This window comes from Brachionichthys hirsutus, chromosome 16 (genome assembly GCF_040956055.1).
Source record: "Brachionichthys hirsutus isolate HB-005 chromosome 16, CSIRO-AGI_Bhir_v1, whole genome shotgun sequence".
Classification (NCBI taxonomy): domain Eukaryota; kingdom Metazoa; phylum Chordata; class Actinopteri; order Lophiiformes; family Brachionichthyidae; genus Brachionichthys; species Brachionichthys hirsutus.
In genome coordinates this window covers 3429854-3456101 of record NC_090912.1, presented here as the reverse complement: position 1 = coordinate 3456101, position 26248 = coordinate 3429854, and the positions used below count along the sequence as shown (strand labels likewise).

Below are 26248 nucleotides of genomic sequence, written 5' to 3'. Positions count from 1 at the left end.
CAAGCTATCCGTTTTCAAACAGAAACTAGCTGTTGTGCGTGTGAAATGGGGTTTTCTGGGAATGGGGCGCTAGCTGTCGTAGCAGCGACTCAGGAGCAGAGATCCTGCCGTCGTCTTTGGAGAGGATTGTTAACAGTCTCTGAGCTCTGCCTCCTCACCTGTACACAACACATCCCCCTTTTCCAGCCCTGCCATTGCTAATAGTCCCAGTGTGCTCGCTCCGAGGCAACGACCAGCCTGAGTCATGCACACACACACACACACCGCCATTCCAAATTGAGTGTTTCCAACAGGCTGTGGTAACAAATAATAACCGTGTTCTGTTACTGTCGTTTCAGAATGGACTGACCTTGGGTTCGGTTTTGGTAAGATGGAGCATTGCTACATGGAATAGCCTGTTTTTATTTACTTATTTAAATGCTATAATAAAAAATAAAATAAAGTTAGTAAAGAGTCTTGAGTTATTAGCAGCTGAATGATAATAAAAAAGGGCTTTCAAAGAAACAGTCAGGTGACAGGTTCTGGTCTTCTCTGCCGACCAGCCCTTATTTTGGCCACATCCGTACAGGAAGTACGGGCGTCCCTGGGCAAAGCAACTGTGGACGACCCCCGTCTTGAGTGAGTTTATTTGTCAGGGGAGGCTCATCCCGGGCGACGTCTGCACGGGTCACCGCCTCACTCCACAGCAAAGCCGCAAGTCTCCTCGATGGCGGTGAGCAACTTGTCGTACAGTTTGTCGTAGTGCTCGTAGGGAGGAATGTCGATCCGATTAAAACTGGGAAAAGAAGGCGGGAGATCATTTTAAAATCGAGTGAGTGACTATATTCTGCTGCATAAAACCACATAAAAGAGAAGGAGCTTTGGGAACATTTGTAGCTGAACTACCTCAACAACGAGTGAAAAACAAATGGAAAGTTATACAGATGCAAGTACTTTCCACTCCGCCTCAAAGACAGGCACAGTATCAAACAGGCCAGCGACAGGGCGGCGCTAACGTGTTCCTCACCAGGTGTGGGCTTTGGGCAGGTTGTTGGTGCTGGCATCAATCTGGTGGATGGTAAAAAGCCGGGGGCCGGCAGCACCTGTGTAAACGCGACCAGTTTAGTAGGCATGGATCATCAACACTGCTGCGCTGCATGACGGTGGATTTACATTCCATTACATAATAATCAGGTTTTAAATTGCTTCGAGCCAGTCGGTCATTTCTGGGTCTAAAAGATCAAATCCAAATTACGACACACTTGTAAAAACGTTTTGTTGTTATCAGACTTTTCATTCCTGTTCAATACGAGATGCATTTCATGGACTTTAGTGGTTTGCGTTTCTGCACTGTGACACGTTCAAGAAAGTTCATGGGTTCATTCTTCCACCAACTTTTGAACATCATGCCAGCAGGAGGTTGTTTTTTTTTCCATTAATCCTGCAGAAAACAAAACCAGACTGAAAACATTACCATTTAAACATCACAAGCGGCCTTCCATTTCAAAATAGCTTTCATGGGCAGGACATTCCTGCGGAGTAATTCATGACGCAACAAGACAGCTTCCATCCAGGCTGTTGCTACCTTGAAGGGCCTTGAAGCCTTGCAGGGGAACTCTGGAGGAACCGGTGACAAACTGCAGCAGGCGGGCTCTGCGCTCCTCGTCGAAAGACTCCACAGCTTTCCAGAACCACTTCACGATGTTGCTGTCTGCAGTGCAGTGTTTGAGCCGCGTGTTGGACTTCCAGTCGTTGATGTCGATTTTGCCCAGGCCGCATACAATGAGCTGGCGAGTGGAGGAAACGAGGTGGAATTTTGCATGTTGAACTGAGGCAACTCGAGAACCATGACATACAGATCGTGTGTTAAACACAAAGTACCTCCAGCTCCTTCTCATCGAAAGCCTTCAGCAGGTGTTGGGGGATGACCTCATTGAAGCCCTTCTGCAGAGCCAGGAACTGGGCCTCTATGCCTCGCAGGAAGCGCCAGTTGACATAGAGCCGCACATACTCCTTCTTCGTGTCCTGGGTCACAGAGATGCTCTTACCATTTGGTTTGAGCTCATGCTGGATGATCTCCCCGTAGGCATTGTGTTCTACGCAGAAGGTGTGGTCCAGCACACCTGTGATGTCATTGTCCCTGAAGAGAGAGATCAACGGTCGAATTAGCGTGATGGATGCTGCACAATCACTATTGGCGACTACTGAAGCGCTCCACCCCCGCTTTCTGTTTAGTGTAGGAAATTGTTAAGCTGAAAAGCGAAGATGGTTTGTGCCGACTACGGATGTAAGAAGTAGTGAAAACCCCTGGGGGGCGCTGTTCTACTTGCGCTACAATCGTAGCACATGCAGCTTGAGCACAGCGACGCGTCATTTGGAGTGCAACATGTCGTCTTTCTTGATATTTCAGTTTTCATACACACAGAAATATAAATTAGGATCATGGACTCATTACACCCGCCTGGTACGTACAGGATCCACACGAGGCTGTTGTGCAGGTCGGGGTCGACAGACTCCATGTCGTCCAGGGTGATGGGTTTGCCCAGCAGCTGTTTGTAGAAGGGTAGAGTAAAGCCGCCGTCGATGTAGTGGCCGTGAAACACCGCCATCCCCATGATACGGCCAACAAAGTGAAAGTATGACAAGTGTTCCTGAGGGGAGGCCAAAAAAAAACGCTCGTGTTCAGAAGTCTGAAATACGTTGCTGTGTTACGAGGACCAGCCGTAACTCACCGGGTTGACCGCGGAGTCGGGGTTTATCTGCAGCGTGTAAATGTCGTCACGGGAGTACTGGAACAGACCGTAGTACGGGTTCAGCATCTCATGCGACAGCAGATAGAGCCACTCCCTGCACACAGTAAGCCACACAGATCCAAAGGGGGGGAGGAAATAAAGAGCAACCAGCTGCACCCCTAACATTCTGATGAAGAAATAATTACACCAGAGCAGTGTGCTTCATCTCCTCCACTAGGAAACACGCTGCTGCGTGAAAACTACCGAGCAGAAACAAAGACTGTGTTTTATGTTAGACACTCTTGGGACATCTTACCGGGCCACTCCTCCGTAATCGAGTCCCTCTTCTCCTCTGAACTTGACCATCAGCCTTTTCCACAGGTCCTTCGGCCTCATCTTCATCACCTGTCGATACGATTCCTGCAACATGGACACGCGTATGGTTAAGGGCTGATTTTTAGAGCTAGTAAAAGAACACTACCGGTCCTGTACGATAAGTGATGGATGCAATTTGGCCTTTCGGTACTCATTTCCAGTTGGTTCCCTGCTGAGAGGCGGAGATCCCCCCCCCCCCGCCTCGATGTTCATCCCACACGCAGACGGATAATAGTGTTAGGAGGAGGGTTCATTTAGGGGGATTAGGGGCAGTTATAATAAGCACAGCCATCAGACTCACTCCACAGGGCCCGCCAGATACAATAATAAGGTGAAGTGAGCTCTGTTCGGCCGTAATGCAACGTCTCAGCTGGTCTGGAGATGCTACGCAGTTATGCATCAACCTCTAGACGTCCTCTGCCCCCACACAGCCGGAGCCCCCCCCCCCCTCGTCGAACTTGCATTGAGATCAGCCAACAAAAATGTCTTCGTTCAGATTAACAGACGCGGCCGTTCCAGCACATTCCAGTACATATTTTACGAGGGCCATGCAGTCTGCTGCAGGTGTTGTAACTCCGATGAAGGCCCCCGCACCTCCGAGAGGCACACAAAGAAACTCCCCAGGCGAGAAGTAGCACAGAACTTACAAAAACCTTCACCCCAAACAAAAGGTCTGCTTTCGATTGTTAACAGACGAGCGTCACACATCATAGATAAAACCGTGTGTGAGACCAAAGTCAGTCACAGCCAAACTGCTACGGGCAGTGACTTTAATGGGATTAGACAAAAAAAAAAAAAGGGGGGGGGGTCAAACCTTCAGAAAATATTTAACATGGCTGGACTGCATCTATAAATAAGTGAAATTACACGCAGCTCCGTGGGCAGAAAGAGAATGGCAGTTTGTGCCGTTTTGTTTCTTTTAGGTTATGCAACGGAGCAAATAAGATGATTTCCATGTTTTCCTGCCATTTCTTTTTTGGATTTCAATTTCTTTCACACATGCTCAGGCTGAGAGGACTGGAATCCCCCCTCTGGGTTGAATGACGTATTACGGGCTCATTTCTGAGTCATTTTCAATAAAGGTCTTCGTTAGTAGCTTCAGATAACGTGAACAAACTTTCCTTTCCAACCTCACCTCAAAGATCTCCTCGCGGGACACCTCGATGCGGCAGTGGCCAGCCTGAGGCTGCTGTTGGGACAGCTCCTGGCGAAGGATCTTGAGCTTTTGAACAAGATCCCTCTTGTACTTGGGCACCGTGAGGCACTCGGCCTCCTCCGGGAGCTGAGCGGGGGACACCAGAGCCTGCTGGGCCTGATCCTTCAACTGGTTCTGGCGACTGGAGAGCAGACAGAAAGGCAGAAAATTGAGGCAAAAGGAGAGAGGAGAACAAGAGAGGGAGAAATGGAGGCAAGACAACAGGACATAGGGAATGGACATGAAAGTCCAAGATGAAATAATACCAAACACAAACAAGCTCACTAGTGAGAAAAAGCAAGCAAGACTTCACATAAAAACAAGAAGAACGCCAAGAAGGCCAGAATCCAGTTTGTGTGAACAAGTTCTTTCTGTTCCTTAGCGGAGTAGTTAAGAGTAAACACGCCGAGGTCATCTAGTCCAGCAGCTGCCCTGACCCCTCACGGACAGACCGACCGTCATAGACGGAGCGGCATGAGGGATTAAATGTAGAAGTATTACGAGTTCTCCCAGTTCTTATCCGTGCATCCTTAATGAGTTCCAGGAAGCAGCATCAATAGTGCGGCTGTGAACATCACCTGCAGCTCAAGACCTTTGAACGAGTCGCTGTGTTTAGGAAGTCGGCACACAACACTCTCAGAATCAAAAGAGCCTTTATGGGACCAGCACTAAAGGATTATTTGCACAATGGCCTTTTGCACTCCAGTGGGGGGGCGGGGGCAAGCAGGCCTGAGCGGGGTCATAAACACTCGATTCTAGAGGCGAACTCAGAGGGCGGTGGAAGGATGTCCGTCTGCAGCACGGAAATGTAGCCTGTAACACCCAAAGTGATGCCAAGGTCACGATAAACATTTTCACAGAGACGACCTGATTAGGAACCCGTTTACAACGGAACCACGGAATACAGCAGGAACCGTAAAAGTGTACTTTCAGCTCACGACAGAACACACGAAACACAAGCCGCTAAAAAACTTCACACTCCCCTCCTCCCACAAAGAACACTCGTCTCTGACCGGAGTTCAGTTCCTAGTAGAACGTAGTGTGGCTTTTCAATCACTTCCTGTTATCCCAGAAAGCCACAGGGCTCCAACAGGATACTCGAGACCTCCTCATGAATCCCTTTATTTCCTGCAGACTAGACTCGGAGGGAGGGAAGACAAGGGAGGGCAGGGCACTGTGTAGACGACTCAGCGGGTGGGAGAACAGGAAGAACGGTGGAAGCATCATTCCATGCACTCTCACCCATAAGTCAAACATTCCCGCTCCGTCTCTCTCTCTAACACCGTCTTCCTTCCAACACGTTACTGCTGATGCACACGTCTCTGGCGTGTTCTGAAAGACGTTTACCTCAGGGAGAGGTCGCCATTTAAAAAACAGAACAAATCACATGCGGTCCAATGTATTTCTGCTGCAACGACAGCCAGGCCTTTCAAACCAGCACTGATATTTATACATTCTTATACTTGATAAAAGGCAGATGTCTTAATGGGAATCCATGATGGCGGAAAGCTTTTTGAGAATTTTGTCACAATCTGCAGCAGAATCGGACAAAAACTGTGCAATAATTAATTATCATTAAAATATTAATGGAATTATAATGGCTCAGGTTTAACACTATATAAAGGCATGGATACGTTTTATTTTATACATCTCAAGCCAAGCTCCATCATGGCTTTTCTCCAGGAGTCTCCAGAGACCAAATCAAATTGTTTCTATTATTTAATATCTAAATGCAGAATAAAACCAAACAATGAGAATGTGCTTCATAAACATTGCATGAAAGTAAAGGTAGTACAAAACAAGGTATAGCTATAAAGAGTCTTTGCACACTGTAAAATCATTCCTGTGATATCTGGGTTTGAGGTGAACTAAAATTGGTTTTACTAAAAAAACAAAAGAATTAATGACTCAAATGCATTTTTTCTCCAATTCTAACTATCACCAGCAGTATTCCACTGATGTGTGGAATGATGTTGGGGAGATGGGGAGACTGCCCCCCCCCCAGGACAAAAGGCTCTACAGTCCAGATGGAGGCTTCTCGCGGTCCAAATTTTGCAGGCGGGCCTCGCTGTGCACTAATCTGACAGCCGGCTGCACAAGCGGACCAATGGCATTCGCCCACCTTGGAGGACGACTTGTTTTACTCAAAATGAGTCATGATACAAGGGAGGCATTGTTTGGCGACATTTCCCTAAAGAGTTATTGATTTTGGAAGTGCGATCTGTCCAACTTCACTGCAGTTGGACATTCTCAGGACATTCAGGAATGTGAAATACGCCATGAAAGACACTTGTTTATTTTTTTTCTCCTCCTCTATTCACTGGCCGGACAAGCAATGTAACGACGAACAGAATACTGGACATAAAACACATTTTAATCAAAACATCTGAAGCTGTGTCATCTCTAACGGACGGATTCACAAAATCAAGTTGCAACACAGTCAAACCTGGATCTTCTCATTTTGAGGGGTGCAAAGATGAAATGTATGCGTGTTTCACAATAATTATATATATATTTATATACTTAAAAAGATCTAACATCACCAGTGATCCTGTGCATGACATTTTAACACATCGCAGAGTAATGCACATGACTATTCAGAGGGTCATAGATGAGAAAAAATCTTAAAGTTGTTCTTTGATCCATCAAAGCAGGGGAAAAAAAACAGAAACCCGATCTCTCCGTCAATGCATTCCATCTCTCTCCGCACGGAGGAGGAGGAGGCCCAACAAGTCACCCATATGCTGTGGCGCAAAGACCTCTGGGTAATTCTACGGCTATCACTGCAGAGTATGTGTTCAAACAGCTGCACAGGGGTAGAGATTCTGAACACGTGCATCCATGCACACAGGCATGCATCTAAACCCCACACCCACTCACACACACACACCGTTCATTCATCGACTTATGCATCCGATTTATGCGCCGTTTCCTCGACGTAAGACATCCCCTCAGCCACAGACAAAGCAGCCTCGGTTTTCACTCAGATATCTGATGTCTGGCCAAAGTGAGCTTTGTGATGGATTGTGTGGCCTTTATGATCAAAATGGATCAGCAGAATTTGAATTCTTTCTATGGAAAGAAAGGAGGGATGGCGTCCATGTTTCTGTAAGCGTAAGAATACGCCGGGCCAATCTGGGTGCTGAACCTCTTACAGGTGGCGAGCACAGCTTAGAACACGATCATCGTGGTCAACCAACGACAGAGTGGGAGGGGAAGTCTGCAAATATCTTGAGAGTGTATGTGTTTTTTAGGACTACAGGCGGGGGGGCTAAAACCTTACCTGACATTCTGACTTTCCATGCCTCCCCGAGAACCATTGGGGCTTGGACTACAGCGGCAAAAGACAGAAAAAAATGAACAGAGAATAAATCTCAGGATTTTACACTCCTTTATCCTGTATCGTCTAATTTATCTCACTGTTGAATCTTCCGGACTCGAGGGGAGTGCGTTACTCACTTGAGGACTAGATGGAGGTTGGCCGAGAGGCGGGGGTCAGTGAACTGCGTGGTTCGGTTGTTGTGGTCAACAAAGTAAACTCTCCCGGTGGCCGTGTTCCGTATCTCCCATCCAGGAGGCAGAGGACCGAGTTCCTCACAGTTCACATTACTCAGATCTCTGAAACGCAACGGACATGCAGAAAATGCACAACGAAGCATTAAGTGTGCAAGAAAATTGAGGCAACGCAGGGAGGGGGGGACAGAGGAATAGAGACAAAGAACACACCACTTCAAGTTCTAGGTATAAAACATACCAAAGCACTGACTAAATGGATTCAGGCGGACAGCAGATTCCGAGATGTCTGAGAAATCACTTTTATTCAGTTTTTTTTCCTTCCATCTAAATTATTTACTGCTGCCCTACAACCCTTTTCAGATGGACTCCATGGAGACGCAAAACTTCAGAAATTACAGCAGGATTGCAAAGCTGGCGTTGTCTGTCTCGCAGCATTAAAGCCAAAAAGAGACCAGAGCCTCACAAGCCAGGACAGATCGGCCGCTGCGTGGGTATTCATTTGTTTTTTAAGTAAGGTAATCAATAGTACCCCCACCTGCCTGAATAAGAACTGCCCAGGAGCCACTGGCATGGCCGCATACCATGTACCGGTACAGATAACAATTATTTTTTGTCTTGGGTATCCATTGTTTTCAACGAACTGACTGGATGCATGTGAGACATCTCACTATATGCAGATGATGCAATGCTATATAGTTATTTTTTTTCGTGGGGAACACCAGCTTACAATTTGGTCTGATAGAGATGGGAATTCATTTTGCCGCCGTTGTGTGATCTCAAACGTGAAAACGGTTTTAGAGTAATGTCATTTGTGTCAGCGGCAGATGTAACAACATGACGAAGGAAAGATAATTAATGTAACATCACAGTAATCCCACTGGGCGTACCTTGGCACTCTGGGGTCATGCCACGTGCTGACACCTGTCTGAGTGTGGAGGAAGTACACCTGGCCTTGTTGCGTGGTCCTCTGCTCTGTAGGAAGACATGAGAATGACATGAAAGACTTCTGCTCCTTTGATTTTCAAATCCTGGGAACATAAACCAAACTGTCTGTGTGGAGGATTGCAGCTACTATGCGTGCGTCTGTGTTTGCTTTCACATGAATGTGACCGATTGTGTGCATAAAGGAGAACAAAGGAGGGAGTGAATGGCTGCCGCATCAAGTCAATTAGATCATCTCAAATGGAGCCAGTGTTTCAGTCTCCTTGCACTGAATGAAGCTACAGATTAGCCGGGCAGCCGAGCCGATGCCACTAACACGACAACATTACAATCAAGACATGACTTCATGTGGAAGCAGGGTGGTTTCATAGAGGAGTAAAAAACCGACATACTCCAGTGTAATCAGGATATTAAATATTTATCCGTCTCACACAGAAAAGCTGGACGTGCTGTCCTAATAGTTTAGTGCTGCATTTTTCTTTTAGCGCTAACAGATGAACTCCCCTTTATAAAAACCAGACACCTTCCAAATCTGTTAGTGTGAATGATTGTACACTGGATATTTAACAAAATGAAATATACAAACGTAGACAAAGCTGCCATTTCTTTTCAGGCAGTGTTTTGGTTGGCCTCCTCTTAGTGAATAAGTTCCGCTATGCATTACTGTATAAGACCTGACCATATTATCGCATTGATGGTTGAGTAATGGGTCAAATGAGCTGGTGCCGCTCCACTAACCATATCCCTCAGGCAGGTCCGGAGGCGTGTGCAGGTGGGTTCTGCTCATGTAGTTGCGGTGCCTCTGGGAGCGGACCCTTCTCTCGTGGGCCCTCTGGTCGCCGCCGCTGGGAGGCAATGCTGTGGTGGGGGTGGCCCCGTTCGTGCTGACGGGAGTGTTCTCGTCCACGATGCAGCTGAGCGGTCGACCGGGGCTGGAGTACTCCGATGCGGGCCTGAGAGTGGCGAGACGAAAGAAGGGAAGGTTGGTGGGCGACAGTAAAGCGTGAGAAGATTGAAAAGACGGTAGTCGCATCTATGAACACCAACAAATCAATAAGAAGCCTTCGAGAAGTCTTCAACGGCTCAACAGAAAATCTATACATCGAGAACAGACGTGAGGAAAGGAGCCGAGGTCGGAGCAAAATGATAAAGATAGCAAAAGGAAAGACATAAATGGAAACAGAGCAGGGAGACATTCTCTCTGTCTAATCTGCCAGCTTTGTGACTTCTACTAAACATCATCTGTCTGAGACCTTTCTTTGAGGAGCCCACTTTGGTTTTTGGATGGTTTTCCCCAGGTTGGGAGTACTGAGGGAAGAAATGAGCTCGTCCATCACCCTGCTGCTGCTGCTACTGCTTGATTCACAAGGTCTGGGTTTCTGTGGGCTGCAGAGAGCACTCTCACCTGGTCGGCCTCTCCCACTGTGTGGTGCGAGTGATGTGGTTCAAGTATTGGATTCGTCCAGATGCCGTCCTCCTCTCCTCCCAGCTGGCAGCGGGAGCATGCAAACATAGGAGCGAGTTAACATAGTCAAGCAGCCGCAGAACCATCGAGAAGCAGTCGGTCTCCCGCCGTCTCACCGCATAGAAACAGTTATTTTTCTCCCCATATATCTCCACCGACTCCCTCAAAGGCAGGGTTTATCGTTTAGGATATGCAATCGGCCTCTGATAAAGCTCCCTCTGACAAGTTACGGGATTTTCTCTCCAAACTCACCCATCTGGAAGATCATTGTCAAACAGCCGGCTGCAGTCCACCACAGGGCCTCCGGTGCCGATCCGGTCCCTAGACTGCAGGCTCACTGCAGCAACACATGGGGGACAGACGCAGTTGCTAGATTACTGCACAGCCGATTTGAATTGTATGTCTATGGTCTTTATGAGTTGGAGAGCCACTGCAGGGTCTGGGATAGTCTGAAATTTAATCCAAGATTTTCCATGAAGACTCTTACTTATTTTTTTTTGGAGCAACTAAACAATTAATAAAAAACATCACAATGCGCTGGCTGTGATGTTTTAAAAAGCGGTAGAGAACAGACGGATGGGATAAAACATTTGGGGTTTTTTTCTAATTGAAGAATAGATTTTTATGCTACCGGATTGCATTCCTGTTTTTATTAGTACTCACCTACTATCTGGCCTCTGACCGTGTCGCTGTCGTTGGGGCTCAGCTTGTTCAAGTCTAGTCTCTGGTCTGTGGACAGAAGCAAAGGTAGAGACAAAGAGGATTCAGCAGTGTCAGAGACCTGCACTATACATTATGCTACACTAGCATGTGTTGTGATGACCCCCCCCCTCCAAGACCCGTTCCTCTGTATCATTTACATCACTGGAGTCGAGCCCTCTCCCCTTTATCAGCCCTCTCTCATTCTTCTCTGCGTAGACCACAGCTTGGCTGTGCCCTGGAAACAGATGGTCCGGTGTGTGGAACAGCCATGGGCTGTAAAAATCTGACTGAGCATCGGTAAAGAGCACGCTTCAGTTCAAATGCAGAGGTCAAACATTTGACAAATTCTAGTACAAAGCCTGCACTATTCCACTCAGTCTTAGCATGGACATGAACTTCTGCCAAAGTCTGGAAACTCTTTGTCTGAACTTCTTACAGTCTGGAATTTGAGAGTGAGGGAAAAGGAGAGAGATCAAGCGGGGGAAAAAAAAAGAACAGACCCCCCCCCCCAAAAAGGTTGCCTGCAGACATGAGAAATGCCACTATCTGCTCTCTGTTGTCTGGGTGTCATGCAGATCAGCCCAGGATGTCTGTCTAGACCAAACGGGGACGAAAACAGGCGATGGTCAAACTGTTACAAGGCTGGCCGGAGGTCAGCAGCCGCAGGGAAGACAGAAAACACGAGACGGTTAAATGTATGGTCAGGGGGACCTACGTTTATATACACGACAAGAAGCACAGACACGCTGCAATTAAAAATAAATGTTTTACGGTCAAACCAAAGACACTGTGCAATTATACACAAATATTCTAGTCGGCCAAATGCCCTCCTCCGAGGTCTGTGAAGGGCAAATTCCACACACAGTAAAAGAAACAGAAGAATGAGAAATACTCGGAGGGGGAGAGAAAACCACAACAGAGAACACAACAAATCTACACTCACATTTAAATGGCTGCACAATCATGCATGTCTGCGTGAAATGACCGGCGGTCTAGATCGGCAGACTGAGATAGACGGAGGCTAGTCAGTGACACTGTGCGTGTGTGTGTGTGTGTGTGTGTGTGTGTGCGCGCGTGGACACGCTGCCAGTCTACAGAGCAGACTGAAGAGGAAACTAAAGGGTGAGGAGGAGGCCAGGATTGAGGGCATAAGCAAACCGCTCCCAGCTGTGGCACAAGGCTCGGGCTTCCTGGGTTGCTCCAGGAAAACAGCAGCGTCAGGCGGAAAAGGAAAAGCCGTGGGATTCTGTCCCGCGTCTGCCCACGAGGGTGCGGGCCCAGAGAGCAGGTACCAGACCGCTTCACGGCCCGTCTGGGACCGCTTTCACCAACTAAAGCCTCCGTCTCATTTATCCAGTTAGCTTCTGACATTTCTTGCAGTAATTGCGGGCTGATGCTGATTGGCTCTTCCTGTTCTGGCAGGTTGCCAGAGCGTTGACCCCCCCCCCCCCCCCCCCTCTGGCACACGGTTCTGGCCTCTGTCACACCCAGTGAGGGAGTCGGGACACCGAGAGGCGTGACGGCAGTGGCGTGCTCCTCGCTCCTGCTCGGTTTCACAGTGCAGGTAGGGCACTGGGTTCGATGGACGCGCTCTCATTTAAACGTTTTACCTGTCGATCAGCCCCAACGCCCCTCGAAGCAGGACACGAGCGAAACCCAGGCCCACTTGTAAATGCATTCCTCTGCAGTGCTACTAGCGGAAACAATTCCGGCTTCGTTGTTACGCAACGCAGGTCTTGATTACAGCAAGCCCGTCCGACTGTCCAACATCATCAGAAATGTATCGCTGACACTTACAGCCCGTGTCTTTAAGGCGATTGATGGCGTTAGACAGGAGGCGGACACAGCCCAGGAACCCGGCCCCTTGCTTCTTGTGAATCTTCTTGTGATTCCACACGCTGATTGTGATAGAATCGGATTTCCCGATGTATCTGAAGGGAAAGAGCAGAAGTTAATATCGAAGACAGACCACGAAACCACGACCAACCACCTTATATTGTAACTAGGGCAGGAAAGGATGCCTCGATATCCACTTTTTAACCAGACGGCGGCGCGAGATGAAAGACACTGTCCTGAGTTCACCAAATTTACAAGCTGTCGCAACGTTTCACACCAAAACATGAATGTGAGCTTTGCGGGTCATTAGAGGCAACAGGAAGTGCAGTGATGTCATCACGGCCTGCAGGAGGCCGTCAGCTCAGCGGGCGATCCTTCGCCGGGTTTAGCAGCTACACTACTAAAACTGGACGACCTCCGAGTGTAAATATATTTGGTGATCCATGTTTGTAGTTTCAATCATTTATCCATGAACCAGTGACCAGGTTTATGCGCCGTTGTTTCAGGTCACACAGCTGGCGTGAGCTCATTCTAGAACATTTATAGACCCCCCTTTACATGTAAGCCCACCTGCTGTTGGGAAAACACAGACATTGGGGTGAATAAAATGAGTCATGAATTTGGGTGACTTTATTACACATCCTGGGAAGAGACGGTGCGTGTGTGTGCGCGTGTGTGTGTGCATGCGCATGTGTGTCCCTGTCATACTCGTGCTGTCAATCTGTGGGAAATGCTGTAATTACATTCCGCACCAACAGCCAAAGATGTGTAGCGAGATAAAACAGGCTGATTATTTCCTGACTGTCTGCAACCGTCTCCTTCAGTTGGCTCAAGCTTCTCTCTCTCCTCGTTTGTCAGGCGAGGCCGGGGGGGCGTGATAAAATCTCACCACGTGAACCTGTTGTGGCACATCTGCTCGGGTGGCCTCCCCTCTGCAGTCTGAAGCTAATCATTTGAATGATTCGCAGAACTGCGTCCCACTGTAATTACCGTGCCGCTTACCGAAGGGGATATGAAACAATGGGCTGTGAGTAAGACGTCTGGACATTTTGAGACGATGCCAAATGCCTGTCTGGGGTGAAATGTGAGAGCGCCGCTCTGTCAGACAGACCGTACGGGGAGGGCTGTATTACAACGGTCATCTGGATCACCCTCCATGTAATAAACTAGCTTTGGATTTTTTAAAGCCATTCGTAGGCAATTATACACACCCAATGGGAAACTGCAATGAAATCAAAAATATGCAGATTTTAAGGGCGAGATGCTTCGAGCCGCTGCCGAGAACAGATTGTCCAGTTAAACAAGCCGCAACGCAACAATCAGAGATAAACAACCCTGCTTCTACACCGGGCCACTAGCTTGCTTCGGCGTTAGCCAGTAGCTACACGAAACGCTGCATCTGAATGCCAAAGCGCTAAAGCTAACGGACGCTTTAAGCAAATAGATAAATATTATCCTGAATTACACAACTAAGGCCCGACCCCAGTCCCCCCCCGCTTAGCCCTAGCTCCAACCCTTCTCTCCTGTGCGTTCCCCATTTCGATCACGTCCTGTAATTTAATTGACGGTGCAGACAGAGTGATCTGTGAGAGACAGACATAGATTGTCTGCTTATCCTTGGCATGCACGCACGCACGCACACACACACACGCACACACACACGCACACACACACACACCAAATTGCAGGGAGTCACGGCCAACAAATCTAATGCAGCCCTCCGTGTTCTTGACACCAGGCGTCCAGACACTGAGGCCCGCTGTGCCCTCGTCCCTCACGAGGACAAACACAGAGACACAGATACCAGATAACGATCTTATCGGTGACAGACGCCCGAGCAGTTTCCACGTAAAGTCCACTCGGCTCCATCTGAAAATTCTTGGGAGCGAAATTACTGCGGAGAAGCTCCTCCATCAATCACTCTTTAAGGTGGGTGCTTGAATTATTCCACCTCCCGTCTTGTGACAATTTAACAGCCACGCAGAGAGAGAGAGGTGTCCCGTATCCCCAGCAACCAAACAAAACGGAGACATGTGCTTCCTTTCGTTGCTGGCTACGCACGGCTGTTGGATAAACACAGAGGCGAATACTGGAAACTTTCACTCTCGCATTTTCACTCACGCGCTCAGATTATTATTATTATTTTCCAGGCTGCTTTCACAGGACAAACCATTTTAGGGAAAGGCAATCGGGGGGGGGGGGGGGGGGGGCAACCAGACAAGTGTGTGTTTCTGTCAATGGAAGAAAATACCATTGAAGACACCCCTCTTTTTTTTTTTTCTTCTTTAAATACTGCTCCGAGGGACATTTTTAGACTCCATGCTGGCGCTGGAGGATTATGTCATTACAGAACATCTAGATAAGTGAGGCAGCAGATGCAAGAACTGTTTCCATCTGTTATTGTTTAGGTCTGTGTTGATGAAACAGCCTGACGCTTCCCAGCGTGCTCACTTATAAGAAACTGTGAGGCGGTGAAAAAGCCCGGGCAGGCCCTCAAACCTCTGGTTTTAATGGGATTATAAGTCTTTAGGAAGGTAGGAGGTATTCAAAAAGGAAGAAATCAGAGGGATATTTTCTAAGTGAAAACATGTCAGACAGTGTCTGGGACTCACAGGTCGTAGTGTTGATTCCACTTGGGGTCGAGTGTGTTCCTCACAGTGTCTGTAGAGTGGCATTGCCCCGAGCCGTCAACAACAACCTTGGCAAAGGGATCAGGTAGGCCTTCAGGGAAAAAAGAAATCACAGCAACCCACTCAGATGGGTGCACCAATAAGAAACCTCACAGAACAGAAAACAAGGACACGAGCGACAGAGATTTTTGCGCCGTCTGCGACACTTTCTGCCATCGGACTCGAGAAAATGAGGTCGCCTGGGAATAAAAGCAGGATTTTAGATGACTGAATTACCCAAGAGAACTGCCTGGGTTTTATAATAATAATAATCAGAAACACAACATTTTACTATGTTTAAAGGAAGACGGGGTCAACTAGGGATGTCGATCCTTCAGCGAGATTTTAACTTTGGGTTTTCAGTAGTATGCTAGCTAACGATAGCACAAAAGGCTACAATTTGACTGTTGTTGTCTGGGTCAAACATCAGGACCCGCTGAATCACTGGTCCTCGGTGGGATATTTTACTTAAATGGCGTGAACGGCCACATTTATGGACAGGCATAAACGCATACTTTTATTTCTGGTATCGGTGTACTCTCCAACCAACCCCCCCGAGCTGAATGTTTGCTCAGCCCCTGGGCGTTGGAATGGCAGGAATGGCACCACAGAAACCACCTGAGTGAGCAGAAGACCTAGAACATGTGCATTCACCATGACAGCCGGCGCCAAACACACCCAAACACTAGCAGCACGCCAGTTATTAAGGCTTCAGTGGACAAAATGTGTCACATATTTTATGCTACGTTTGTGGGAAAGTTGCCCGAAATGGAAATCTAGTCACTCTCTTATATTGACATTATGCAACTATTGATAGATAGATCCAGTATGCCAGGAATTATGGCCACAGTGATTCTCATATTGTGTTGGGGGGTATTATACAGACTCGTGCGACGGCTGATGGAAAAACGCTCGCTATTCCCAGAGTGCTAAATAAAAATGCAACGCTTGCATCATGTGCCCACAAAAGCAAAAACAAAACGGGGTGTGAAAAGCAAATATAGGGTCATCAGCCACAGCTGCGACTGGTAGATACTTACGGAAGAAGTCTTTTTTCACCAGGTTTTTGGCGCAGAGTACTAGAAAAAGAGAGAAAAGGGAGTGAGTGAAGGACACATTCAACATAAAACGAATGGCTGTGTGTGGGTGTGTGTGTGTGTGTGTGTGTAGGACATGGCTGGTGTCATTTAGGATTCAAGCAGGGAAACACACTGCTGATATACAACCACGAGTGGAGCAGATCACACACACACTCAAATGCACCTATCCACACAAACAGATGTGAAACATCACCCCGAATCACTCGAAGTCTTAGCTGGAACAATCTTTGCCCACCAGGAAACAGAGGGGGGGGGGGGGGGGGGAGGAGGACGTACCGTCTGAGTGCTGTGTGGACAAAATTAAATACACAAATCATCGGCTTCACCAGTGGCAAATACACTAACAGCCACACAGGCCGTGTGGAAATATACACAAGGTACACGGGGACAAATGGGTGGTTATGGGTGTAATGACAAGAGCCTTACTTTTATAAAAAAAATAAAGGAGCAAAGAACAGATGATTGAACTGAACATGCTCGACAGTTGAAGAAGAATTTCCTTCCGCAAACATCCCTGGGAATGTGTTGCGTTCCAGTGAAACCCAGCTCATTTCCAAAACATCTGGTATGCATCATTTCAGGCTGCGGTCTTCCTGAAAACACAGACGAGCGTGTGCATTAACACGCACACACACACACACACACACACACAGCTCTCCACTGCAGTGATCTTATCGATCATTAGCGGGCCCAGACGGATGTGTGTGCTGGTGTGCACGTGTTCCAAGGCTTTAGCGGAGGTGAGACACTGGAGGAAAAGGCAACAGGTGACACTTTGCACAATGCTTGTGGCCGCAAAACTAAGAATTCATGTTTGGGGTGTGCAATAGCATGAGAGATTAATAAAAAGGTGTCTGGACCGAGGAACCAGACGCCTTGGAAATCATAAGTTTACAAGGAATCAAGTGTGAGACTACACCTTTAAGGCCTTTACGATGTTCATATGTGAAAGCTTAAAGAGTTCAGTGGATGTGCAGAAAGACCATAAACCACTAAAGACAAACACTCAACAGAAAAGAGTAACCCTGCTTAGCCCAGCCCAGACATGACATGACCCCCCCGCAGTAGCCGGCGCAGCCCAAACCCAACACCAAGCTGAGAGGAAAACCCCAAAGACCCTCCTGAGAGCAGCTCTCAGCTCGCCACGCAGCAGCAAGGCAGCACTGCAATTACACCTCTATAGGCTGCTTATGAAAACAGGCACGAGGCCGAAAGCAGAAAATGGGTAGAAAACCACCGGAATGGGTCCCGCAAGGGAGACAATAAGATGAAGAGAGGCAATTAGTTTAGAGACGAGAAAGGGGGAGAGCGAGGACAGCATCCGGGACGGAGACCGTCCAGCCGTCAGAGTTTAGTTCCCACTGGGAACTGATGCAAGACAGTCGTCATAAAGCATTAGGACATATGTGCAGACTGTAGCGAGAAGAAATATATACTATGGAGAAGGCGACAAACCATCAGTCACCTTAAAACGATCTTTTAATGAAACCCCCACAAATGTGATTTGTGGACAGACGACGAGGGCACCTTGCTTCCCCCCCCCCCCCCCCCCCCATGTGCACCACCCTGGCAGGTTATATTGATGATGTCATTAATACAATGACATCAATAGAAATGTCAATGCCATTACCCGCCAGTGTGCAGAAATGCCTCCAAAATGTTGTGCGGTAAGAGGAAGTGGGTGGAGCTTACCGCTACGGGGCAGGGCTATAAATCTGTCGTTTTATTGGTCATCCTGGACGGGAATTACAGCCGTCTCTCACACGGCCTCAGGATTTCAAGAAATAATGGGAAAACGAGAAACATTAAACGCTTATTCCAGATTCCAGCTGGGATCACATCATTCCTGTTCCACGGCTACACTGTTTTCAGGGAGGGACCATTTCGAGCTCAACCAAACGATACGGTCGGTTGCCAGCATTAAATTGTAAAAAGGTATCATCATGGTGACATGTGAACGTTTTAGGGGTTTCACAATGAATATTATGGTGCAATATTTCACTATGGAAATGTGTGAAACAAAATATTTTCAAAATAAACAGTTTCAAGGAGACAAAATATTTTCAAAATAAAGCAGAGAGCGCCTTTTCGTTTAGTTTCTAGAACCTGATCGGAGCAGTGACTGCATCATCGCACTCCCTGGTGGGTTTAAAAAGAAACCAATTCTGTCACAAAAACACAGACGCACACTCTGGAACGGTATCACAGTGTCACAGCCCATCTAATAAAATAAATGTAAAAAAATCCTCTGTCGTCATAGAGACGGCAAGTACGGAGATGGGAGCAGAGAGAAGGGTTCCTCTGTGTCGCCTGTGTTTCTCATTCCGGACACGCCGCGACCTCACACAACCAGCGATGACTGTTAGACGTTGAGAAAAAAAAAAAAAGACAACAAACAAAGACCGCTAGATCCCTCAAAGCGTCATCTGGACCGGCGTGGACCCGTGAGGGGGGACGAGCAGGCGAGACACAGGTTTTCACTGATCGTCGCCCCAAACCTTTTAGGGTGACGTCCCGCTTCTCTTGTTCCGAGTCTTGTTAGTTTAAAGTTTAAACAAACCACAAAGAAGGGTAAAGCATTTCAGGACGAGCCGGCAGGCAGACGGGCAAACCCACACAGGACACAAAAAGGGTTTTTGTTTTTTCCCCCCCCAGAATCGTCTGAGGCACATTTGCAGCCTCACAGACCACAAGCGGAAGAAACAAACACTTGAATAGGTCCATGTGACCGAGGCAGGAGTTTTGTGGCTGCTCAGCTGAGTGCAGCTCATTAGTCTAATGGCTTTTCACATTGCAACCCGAGGAGAGCAGGGAAAACGAAACAAGCACCGCATAAGGCTGATTCTCAGCTCCTTCCTCCGAGCGGCAACAGAAGCTCAGTGCGGAGACGGAGACGGAGACGGAGACGGAGACGGAGACCTTGGGGTGAAGTTAAAGTTCCACCGGTGGACAGAGGATGGACCCGGTTTCTCACAGGCTGGCAAACAAAGAGCCTCTCTGTGCAGGCGAATCAATGAAGTCCGCCAAACACCTGGGATGGTCACATGACGCAAAGATGGGAGGGAGGGAGAAGGCCATCACCATGGTAGCGGTCAGCGGTGGAGACAAGTGTCTGGTTTTATCAGCTGTGGACCGACTTTGACATTCTCGCTCACACGAAACAAAGCTTGGGGGGGGGGTTACACCTCCTGCCGTCAAATGTCCCGCTGGAGGAAGTGAGGGGGGGGTAGAGAGGACCGCCTGCTAATATTCCACCATCACCATCCCAAGTCTAAGCTGTCTGAAAACATGTCCTAACAAGAGGGAGAGGGGGGGACATTTCAAAACATCGGTCCACTTCCTTACATCGACTCCTAGCAGTGTGTGAACCTGACCCCGTTCTGAACCTCCCCTTCCTGTCCACATGGTTCCTCCCAGTCCCAGTCTGTGACCCTACCTGCCAGACAGTCTGACCCATCTTCAGGGAACAGTACCCCCCCCCCCCCCCCCGTCTGCCTGTTTGTCTGCTCTGCTTTGACTCCGGGCTCAGCACCAGGCGCTCTCATGCAGAGCATTGTTCTTCTATAAACAGAAAAGCTTCCCGTTCCCCTCAACTACTTCTCTCCAAAACCTAAAGAGAGGGAGCAAAAAATATTAGAATGAAGGCTGAGCGAGTTAAACTGCTTTTTTTTTTTTAAAGTAGTTGTAGTTGCTCTCAGGAAAGACTTCAAACAATGAGATGGTGTCATTTGTGAGAACTAATGCCTGAATGTGGAAGCAAAATTAAAACATCTCTTGAAAATCAACATCAGAGCATCAAACTCCCTAAAAGGCCCAGCTTCATGGAGTAAGCCATTGCATTTGCCAAAAAGGCAACCAAACCACACGTTCACTGCCCCATACATGACAAAAGTGGGCTACATTTTAAAGATGTGTATACGCCACTAAACGTTAGCCTTTAACTGCAGTCAGGCAGAGAAGAAGGCAGAGAAGAAGGCAGGCTAGAATTCCAGGAACTCGGCCAGGCTCTTCGCGGGGCGCAGGCTAACTGTGGAAATGTGGTTAAATGCATAGCAACTTGGAAGGACTGGGAAATATTCCAGCTTTGGCACATTTTTATATTTGAGCAAATCCACTTATGTAATATGCAAATCTGATAAGCCGCCTTCTGGTCGTGCAGATATTAGGTTCACTGGTAGCGCAGCGATCATGGAACGACTAACTGCCAGGAAAATCTGCTAATGCCTCTTAAAAGACCTGCAATTTCCGAGATTTAGAAAATTAGAAAAGGAAAAAAGAGTAGCAAAATCCCCCGTGCATCATTTTTAGCTGAGGAAAACAGAGGAAAAACTTCCCCCCAAAAAAGGGGGGGGGGGGGGGGATTATGAAAGAGTGAAAAAAAAAAAAAAACATTACAGAGGAGTTCAACGACAAACTTCATCTCCACACGTATCCCGAAGCAAGACTGGATAAGAAACCAGCAGAGACGTAGCTCAGACGCTCAAAGCGAACGCAGAAGAGTCCCGTTACACAAGGACATCCGGGGACATCTGTTGACCAGAAGCGTCAAACAACGGTGGAATGAGAGGAAAGAAAAGACGGGAGACGTAATAATATCTCCAGCGGCTTCTTTTCATAAATGGTGAGAAGGCCGTGACCGAGAGAAGCTGTGCATCTTCACACAACATCATCCTCAGCACCTGCTGGACAGTGACGAACCGAGACGGGAAGTCCATCTGGTGGGGGGATCAGCGCTCTACAGAACCGACACGCTGCGGTGAAGACGAAGACCAGGATGATGACTTTTAGAAATGAGAAACACCGGAAGCTGTGACGGAGGATTTAAGGAAGCGATAAACGCAGCATGAGGTGCCACCATCGTGAACTCATTGTTTATGAATGTCTTATAATGAAAACCTAATGGACATGTTTAAAGGATGACATCTAGTCTATAACGAGGAAGGGAAGAGTCCCTCTTTGAAAGCCGTCACAAGGGGCAGCGCAACACGCACTGGAACACTGGCGAGGAAAGAGGCTGGCGACTTTCTGAGTGTGAGAACATTTCATCCGTCTCACGTCACCCTTTCCCCTCCGTGATGCACGCCGCTGCAGTTGCATAACAGAGGCGTCCGCGCCAACTATTTTTGGAGCCCAATAGTGGGGAAACCATTCCACAATGGCAATTTTTAGTAGCATTCCTGTTACCCTTTGCGTAGTGCATCGCCGTCTTTCCACTCTGTGTCTCACAGACAGACGTCCCGGTGAGTAAAGTCTTCCACGGCGCCTTCGCCGCTGCCACTTGGGGAGAGGTCAGAAACGGCGAGCGAATCCAAGCGTGGCTTCTGCAAGCTTGCAATACCGTTGGCTGGAAGTTTATTTCAGTGGCTGCGCAGCTCTCCAGCTTCTTGACTCCATCGCCCGCCCCCCCCCCCCCCCCACCTCCCTCTGATGTAATGGAGGAGAGCAGACGAGAAGCTTGGATCGAGCCGCAATGGAGAAAGCGGATCGCACCGGCCTAACAGAAGTTTAGGACCACCACACGGCTGCATCGGATGCCAGAAGGGCTGCTCCCAATCACCAACCCCCACCCCCCCCCAATGATTTCACTAATTCATCTGGGCCCAGTGTTACATCATTGCCACCGCAGCCATAGTTTTCCCCTTTCCACCAAGTTTGCCTTGCCAGTGAATGAATTGCACACGTTGGCCACTTTCAAGAATCCGCACGGCAACCATGTCGTAATCGAGCTGAAAACACTCGCACCGATTTCTAACATTGCATCAATTTTATTTAGTACACACAAAGTCATGAACTCTATTAAAGCAACTATTTTGACTAATTTAAATGTTCTTCTCAGCGACAAGTGGCCCCGTAAAGTCCGGAGAATTCTGTGTGCTGCACATCGCGCTAAAACGAAATGAGGTTTCTTTGTCATTACGTCTGAAACACATTTGACCGCGTTTAGTTTAAACTTTCAAGCGTCTCTCTTGGGTTGTTAAATTAAGCCATAGATGAGGCCAAGATTTCAGGCAACACTCAATTTTTACTTTACAATTACACTAATGCTGTTAGCTCTGTGGAAAAGCACGTCCGGGTTAAGATATAATGGTGTCAATGCGTGGAGAACATGCACAAGTTAAAAAATAAAAAAATAGCTGGCTTGCAGAAAATTAGCCCCGACTCGAGAACCCTATTAGCCCCAAGCTCTGGTAGTAATCGAGTACATTAGGTGTAATTATAACGCATGTAAAAGAATGTAATAATGCCTGAACTGTTCCAAACATGACTGACTGGAGTTTCTGCAGCATCTGCCCGGAGATGAATCATCAGGCATTTTGCACACGCCCTGGTTTGGATGAGAAGGTGAGGCTAATGATAATGAATTTCCAGCTCTTAGGAGGTCGTTTACACGCGAGCCTGAAGAGTCAACAAGCTCTGGCGATGGATGAGGTCAAATATTTAGGATTCTTCTAAAGCAAGTGCATCAAGAAGCAGCGTTGTAATATTGCATTTTTATTCTTTTTACTACAAAGGAATCCTGTGGCGTATTGGTTCAACTCTGGCAGAGGTGCCATTTGAAATGTGAGCCGGTGTGAATATAAACATCTCTCATTCCGCCCCCCCCCCCCACGTCTCCTCAGAGGACTCGAGGGGCTCAAACGTCAGGCCGAAGCCCGGACAGACGTCTGCTCTGCGCTCAGCTGTTGGCGCGTCGGCTCCTTCAACACCAGGATGTTCAAAAATGACCAACTACACAAGCGTGGATTTAGCTTCATTACGTTTTCACAGAAACATCAACCCATTATGAGCAATTACCTCCAATCTCAATCTCAGAGATTTACACACACACACACACACACACACACCCTGGCAAGACCCACGCGGCTCTGGTTGGGATTCGCTCGTCTTCAGCAACAGAACATCGTAGATTATTTCCCTGGTTCTTTCAGCCACCAAATGAAACAGGGTGTGTGGAAAGAGGAAAATGTGATCCGTCATTAATGGCACAAAGCAGCTTTTCTAAAGTGTGAAGATCTACCAGGAAGCCAGTCTCCCCAAACCTCACACACATGAAAAGGGGTGACGTTTGGACAAGTGTTCAGGTCTTGGGAGCACTTTGAGAGAAGCGACCCCCCCCCCCGGGCTACATCTGGCCTCCGCCGGGCCGGTTGAGAGCAGAGCGACCGCAGAGGGCTTTGTCCTCATCGAAGAGCAGCTGAACCAACAGGAACGCCAACTCCAGCCAGTCAATGAATTGATGGAACAATTTAAAAATTAGGGGAGGCTTTCAGTAGAAGGAAAGAAAATGTATACAAATGGCAAAAAAAAATAAAAGCCCTCCACCCTGCGCTCGTTTCTTTTCTCTTCTGCTCCTCTGCGACCGTTATTTCTGTTTTTGCTTTCACGTCTCGTTAAAGCCGAATGTGGAAGTGCTTGCTCAGGATGCACGTCCATGATGGGCCCGGTAGACTCAACAAGTTCACCGCGTGGAGCTAATCGCTGTGTATTTACAGTGTATCCTGTCTGAACACCCAGATGAACCCAAATCACTTCCATACAGCCACTCTGTGAACACGGCTCGGGCTGCGACCACATGAATGCACCGAGAGCCAGCTCAGACCACATTAAAACCATGTTGATCATCAGGTCCTGTGCCTTCACAGCCCCATCTGTGTCCAGCTGTTGGGGGGGGGGGGGGGGCACAATTATCCAACATCCTAAGACCCCAGTCTGCAATAACAGGAGGGAACTCGGCCTTTCATTCAAAGCCCAGACAGAGGGCCAGTGTGAACCCCCCCAGGGCCTTTGCCGCATCCTCGACATAACGACTTATTTCCAAGCAGCGTCTTGCGTCTATTCAACAGTTTGTCTTCTTACAAGGGACGGAGCTGGGGAAACGTCCAACGCATTTAAAAATAGCGCCGCTGGGGAAACAGCTGCAGCGCCGTTTGGTTTATTTAAAACAAGCAGTAATTAAATGGAAAGAAAGACACACTGCAACCTACAGAGTGTATATTAGGAGGAGGTTGAGGCGGCGTGGAGGAAGCTCAACCAGGGTGGGAGTGAAAAATGCTTTGGACTCGGCCTGAGGGGGGAAAAGGAGCGTACAGTCGGAAAGAACAGGAGTGACTCAGAGAGGAAGCGGCGGGAATGCGAATGGAGAATTCTAAAGGGAATCCCACTGAGATAGCGCTCTTAGCTAGTCAGCGTGGTGCCAAAGAATTCAAGATGAGCAAACCATATGTTTAACAAGTCAAACTCCTACCGAAGGCAAAAAAAACCCAGCAAGAGTCTGAGAATCCAATCAAACAAAGGTCCATTATTATTTTGTGTTGTGTTTGTGACAGTCTGCAGGGACTGCTGAAGCATCTTGAACATTCTGCAGCGAGTCCACAGATGCGTGATTGCATGAGAAACGGTGCAAATTATACCTTGAGCTACGTCTTAAGAATGATCAGACAAAGCAACGATGTGATTTATGACTCGGTGGATGGATCATGTGCGTAATGTCATTAGCCGTGTCCGTGTGTCACATAGTTTCGGAGTATAATGGAAACCTGTCACCCCGAGTGTTAGTTTTAGCAGCTTGTTTGCCATATTTCCCCAGTTTAATAGCTGGCTAACACCTGTAACATCTGGTTCAGATGGACAAGGGGGTGGGTGGGGTGGGGTGGGGGGGGCGGTTGTCAACGAGGAGAAACGCCTAAAGCACAAACAACTACAGGCATGTTTAAAATGCAGCAAATGACAACCTCCATGTCACAATGATGGGCCCATTAGGAGCCGGCGCAGCAAACTCACCAGCCCAGTATGCACAGCTGGGCGTGCGAGACAAAGGAGGGCATCACGACCCCCACCCACCCCCGATATTACATCATTATGACACTGATTTTCCCTCGGGGTGACTGGTAGTGGATTATTGGGGGGGGGTGTCATAACTGACAGTGACGCAGCAAAACAATAGTTGTGCAGTTGTTAGTTGGATAAAAAACACGTCTTTTTAAACGCGTATTGCATATCCCTCCCTTTGGGGTATACGCGCTAGAGGTTTACAAATGCTTCCCTATTATTTGCATGAAGGAAACATGCAGGACTCCTGAGAAGATTACAGCTTGATCTCCCCAATGCTGCCCCTCCATCACATTAATATCATATTAATAAAGCTCCATTGTGTGTCTACTGATTCTGATCAGAAAGACCAGACATTTTAGACATTAAATATTTAACGTGGCCCCCCTTTATGATAGAGAACCCCCGACGTTCCAGCTGCACATAAAGTGCAGGGATGCAACTTAATGGCGGTTCTGTGATAGCAACATTCACAGTAAGACAGCCGACTGTTAGCTGCCCTTTTGGGGGGCATTGCTCAGCTGCAGTCTCTCATGATTTGTGCAGCTGCCTGTCAACCCGAACCGAATCTTGTTCTGGCGTTCTGGACTGCAGCTAGCTGGCTAGGCTAATGTCAGCTAGCCAACTTTAATGAGAGCCTCTATCAGTAGTGAGAGGTAGCTAGCACCCGTACACTGTGTGTGTGTAAATAGTTATAAATAATTTATAACGAGTTATAGAACAAACACAAGTTTATAATTTAATTGGGCGACAACCCAAAATCATACGGTGGCCCGTGGGAGCTGTTCTTATCCAGGAAATACACCGCGCCCTCCTAGCTAGTGGAAGGGGCTTTAACAGCGATGCTAGCTACCTGTTAGTCGCAGCTTCACGGGGCCGTTCCGCCGAACTCCTTGGTTAGACATCGC

General features: G+C 47.9%; 1 protein-coding gene across 1 annotated transcript; it reads right to left on the bottom strand.

Moving 5' to 3' along the window:
• Window positions 1-654: 654 nt before the first annotated feature.
• Window positions 655-26248, bottom strand: smurf2 (SMAD specific E3 ubiquitin protein ligase 2). Its single transcript, XM_068750444.1, has 19 exons — window positions 26194-26248; window positions 16452-16490; window positions 15355-15463; window positions 12704-12837; window positions 10868-10933; window positions 10457-10541; window positions 10145-10228; window positions 9478-9692; window positions 8685-8769; window positions 7741-7899; window positions 7565-7612; window positions 4222-4423; window positions 3028-3131; window positions 2712-2826; window positions 2452-2630; window positions 1861-2119; window positions 1565-1766; window positions 1007-1082; window positions 655-775 (listed from the first exon to the last, which is right to left on the bottom strand). Exons 1-19 carry the CDS (start codon window positions 26243-26245, stop codon window positions 676-678), a joined length of 2313 nt encoding a protein of 770 aa, XP_068606545.1. The 5' UTR covers window positions 26246-26248; the 3' UTR covers window positions 655-675.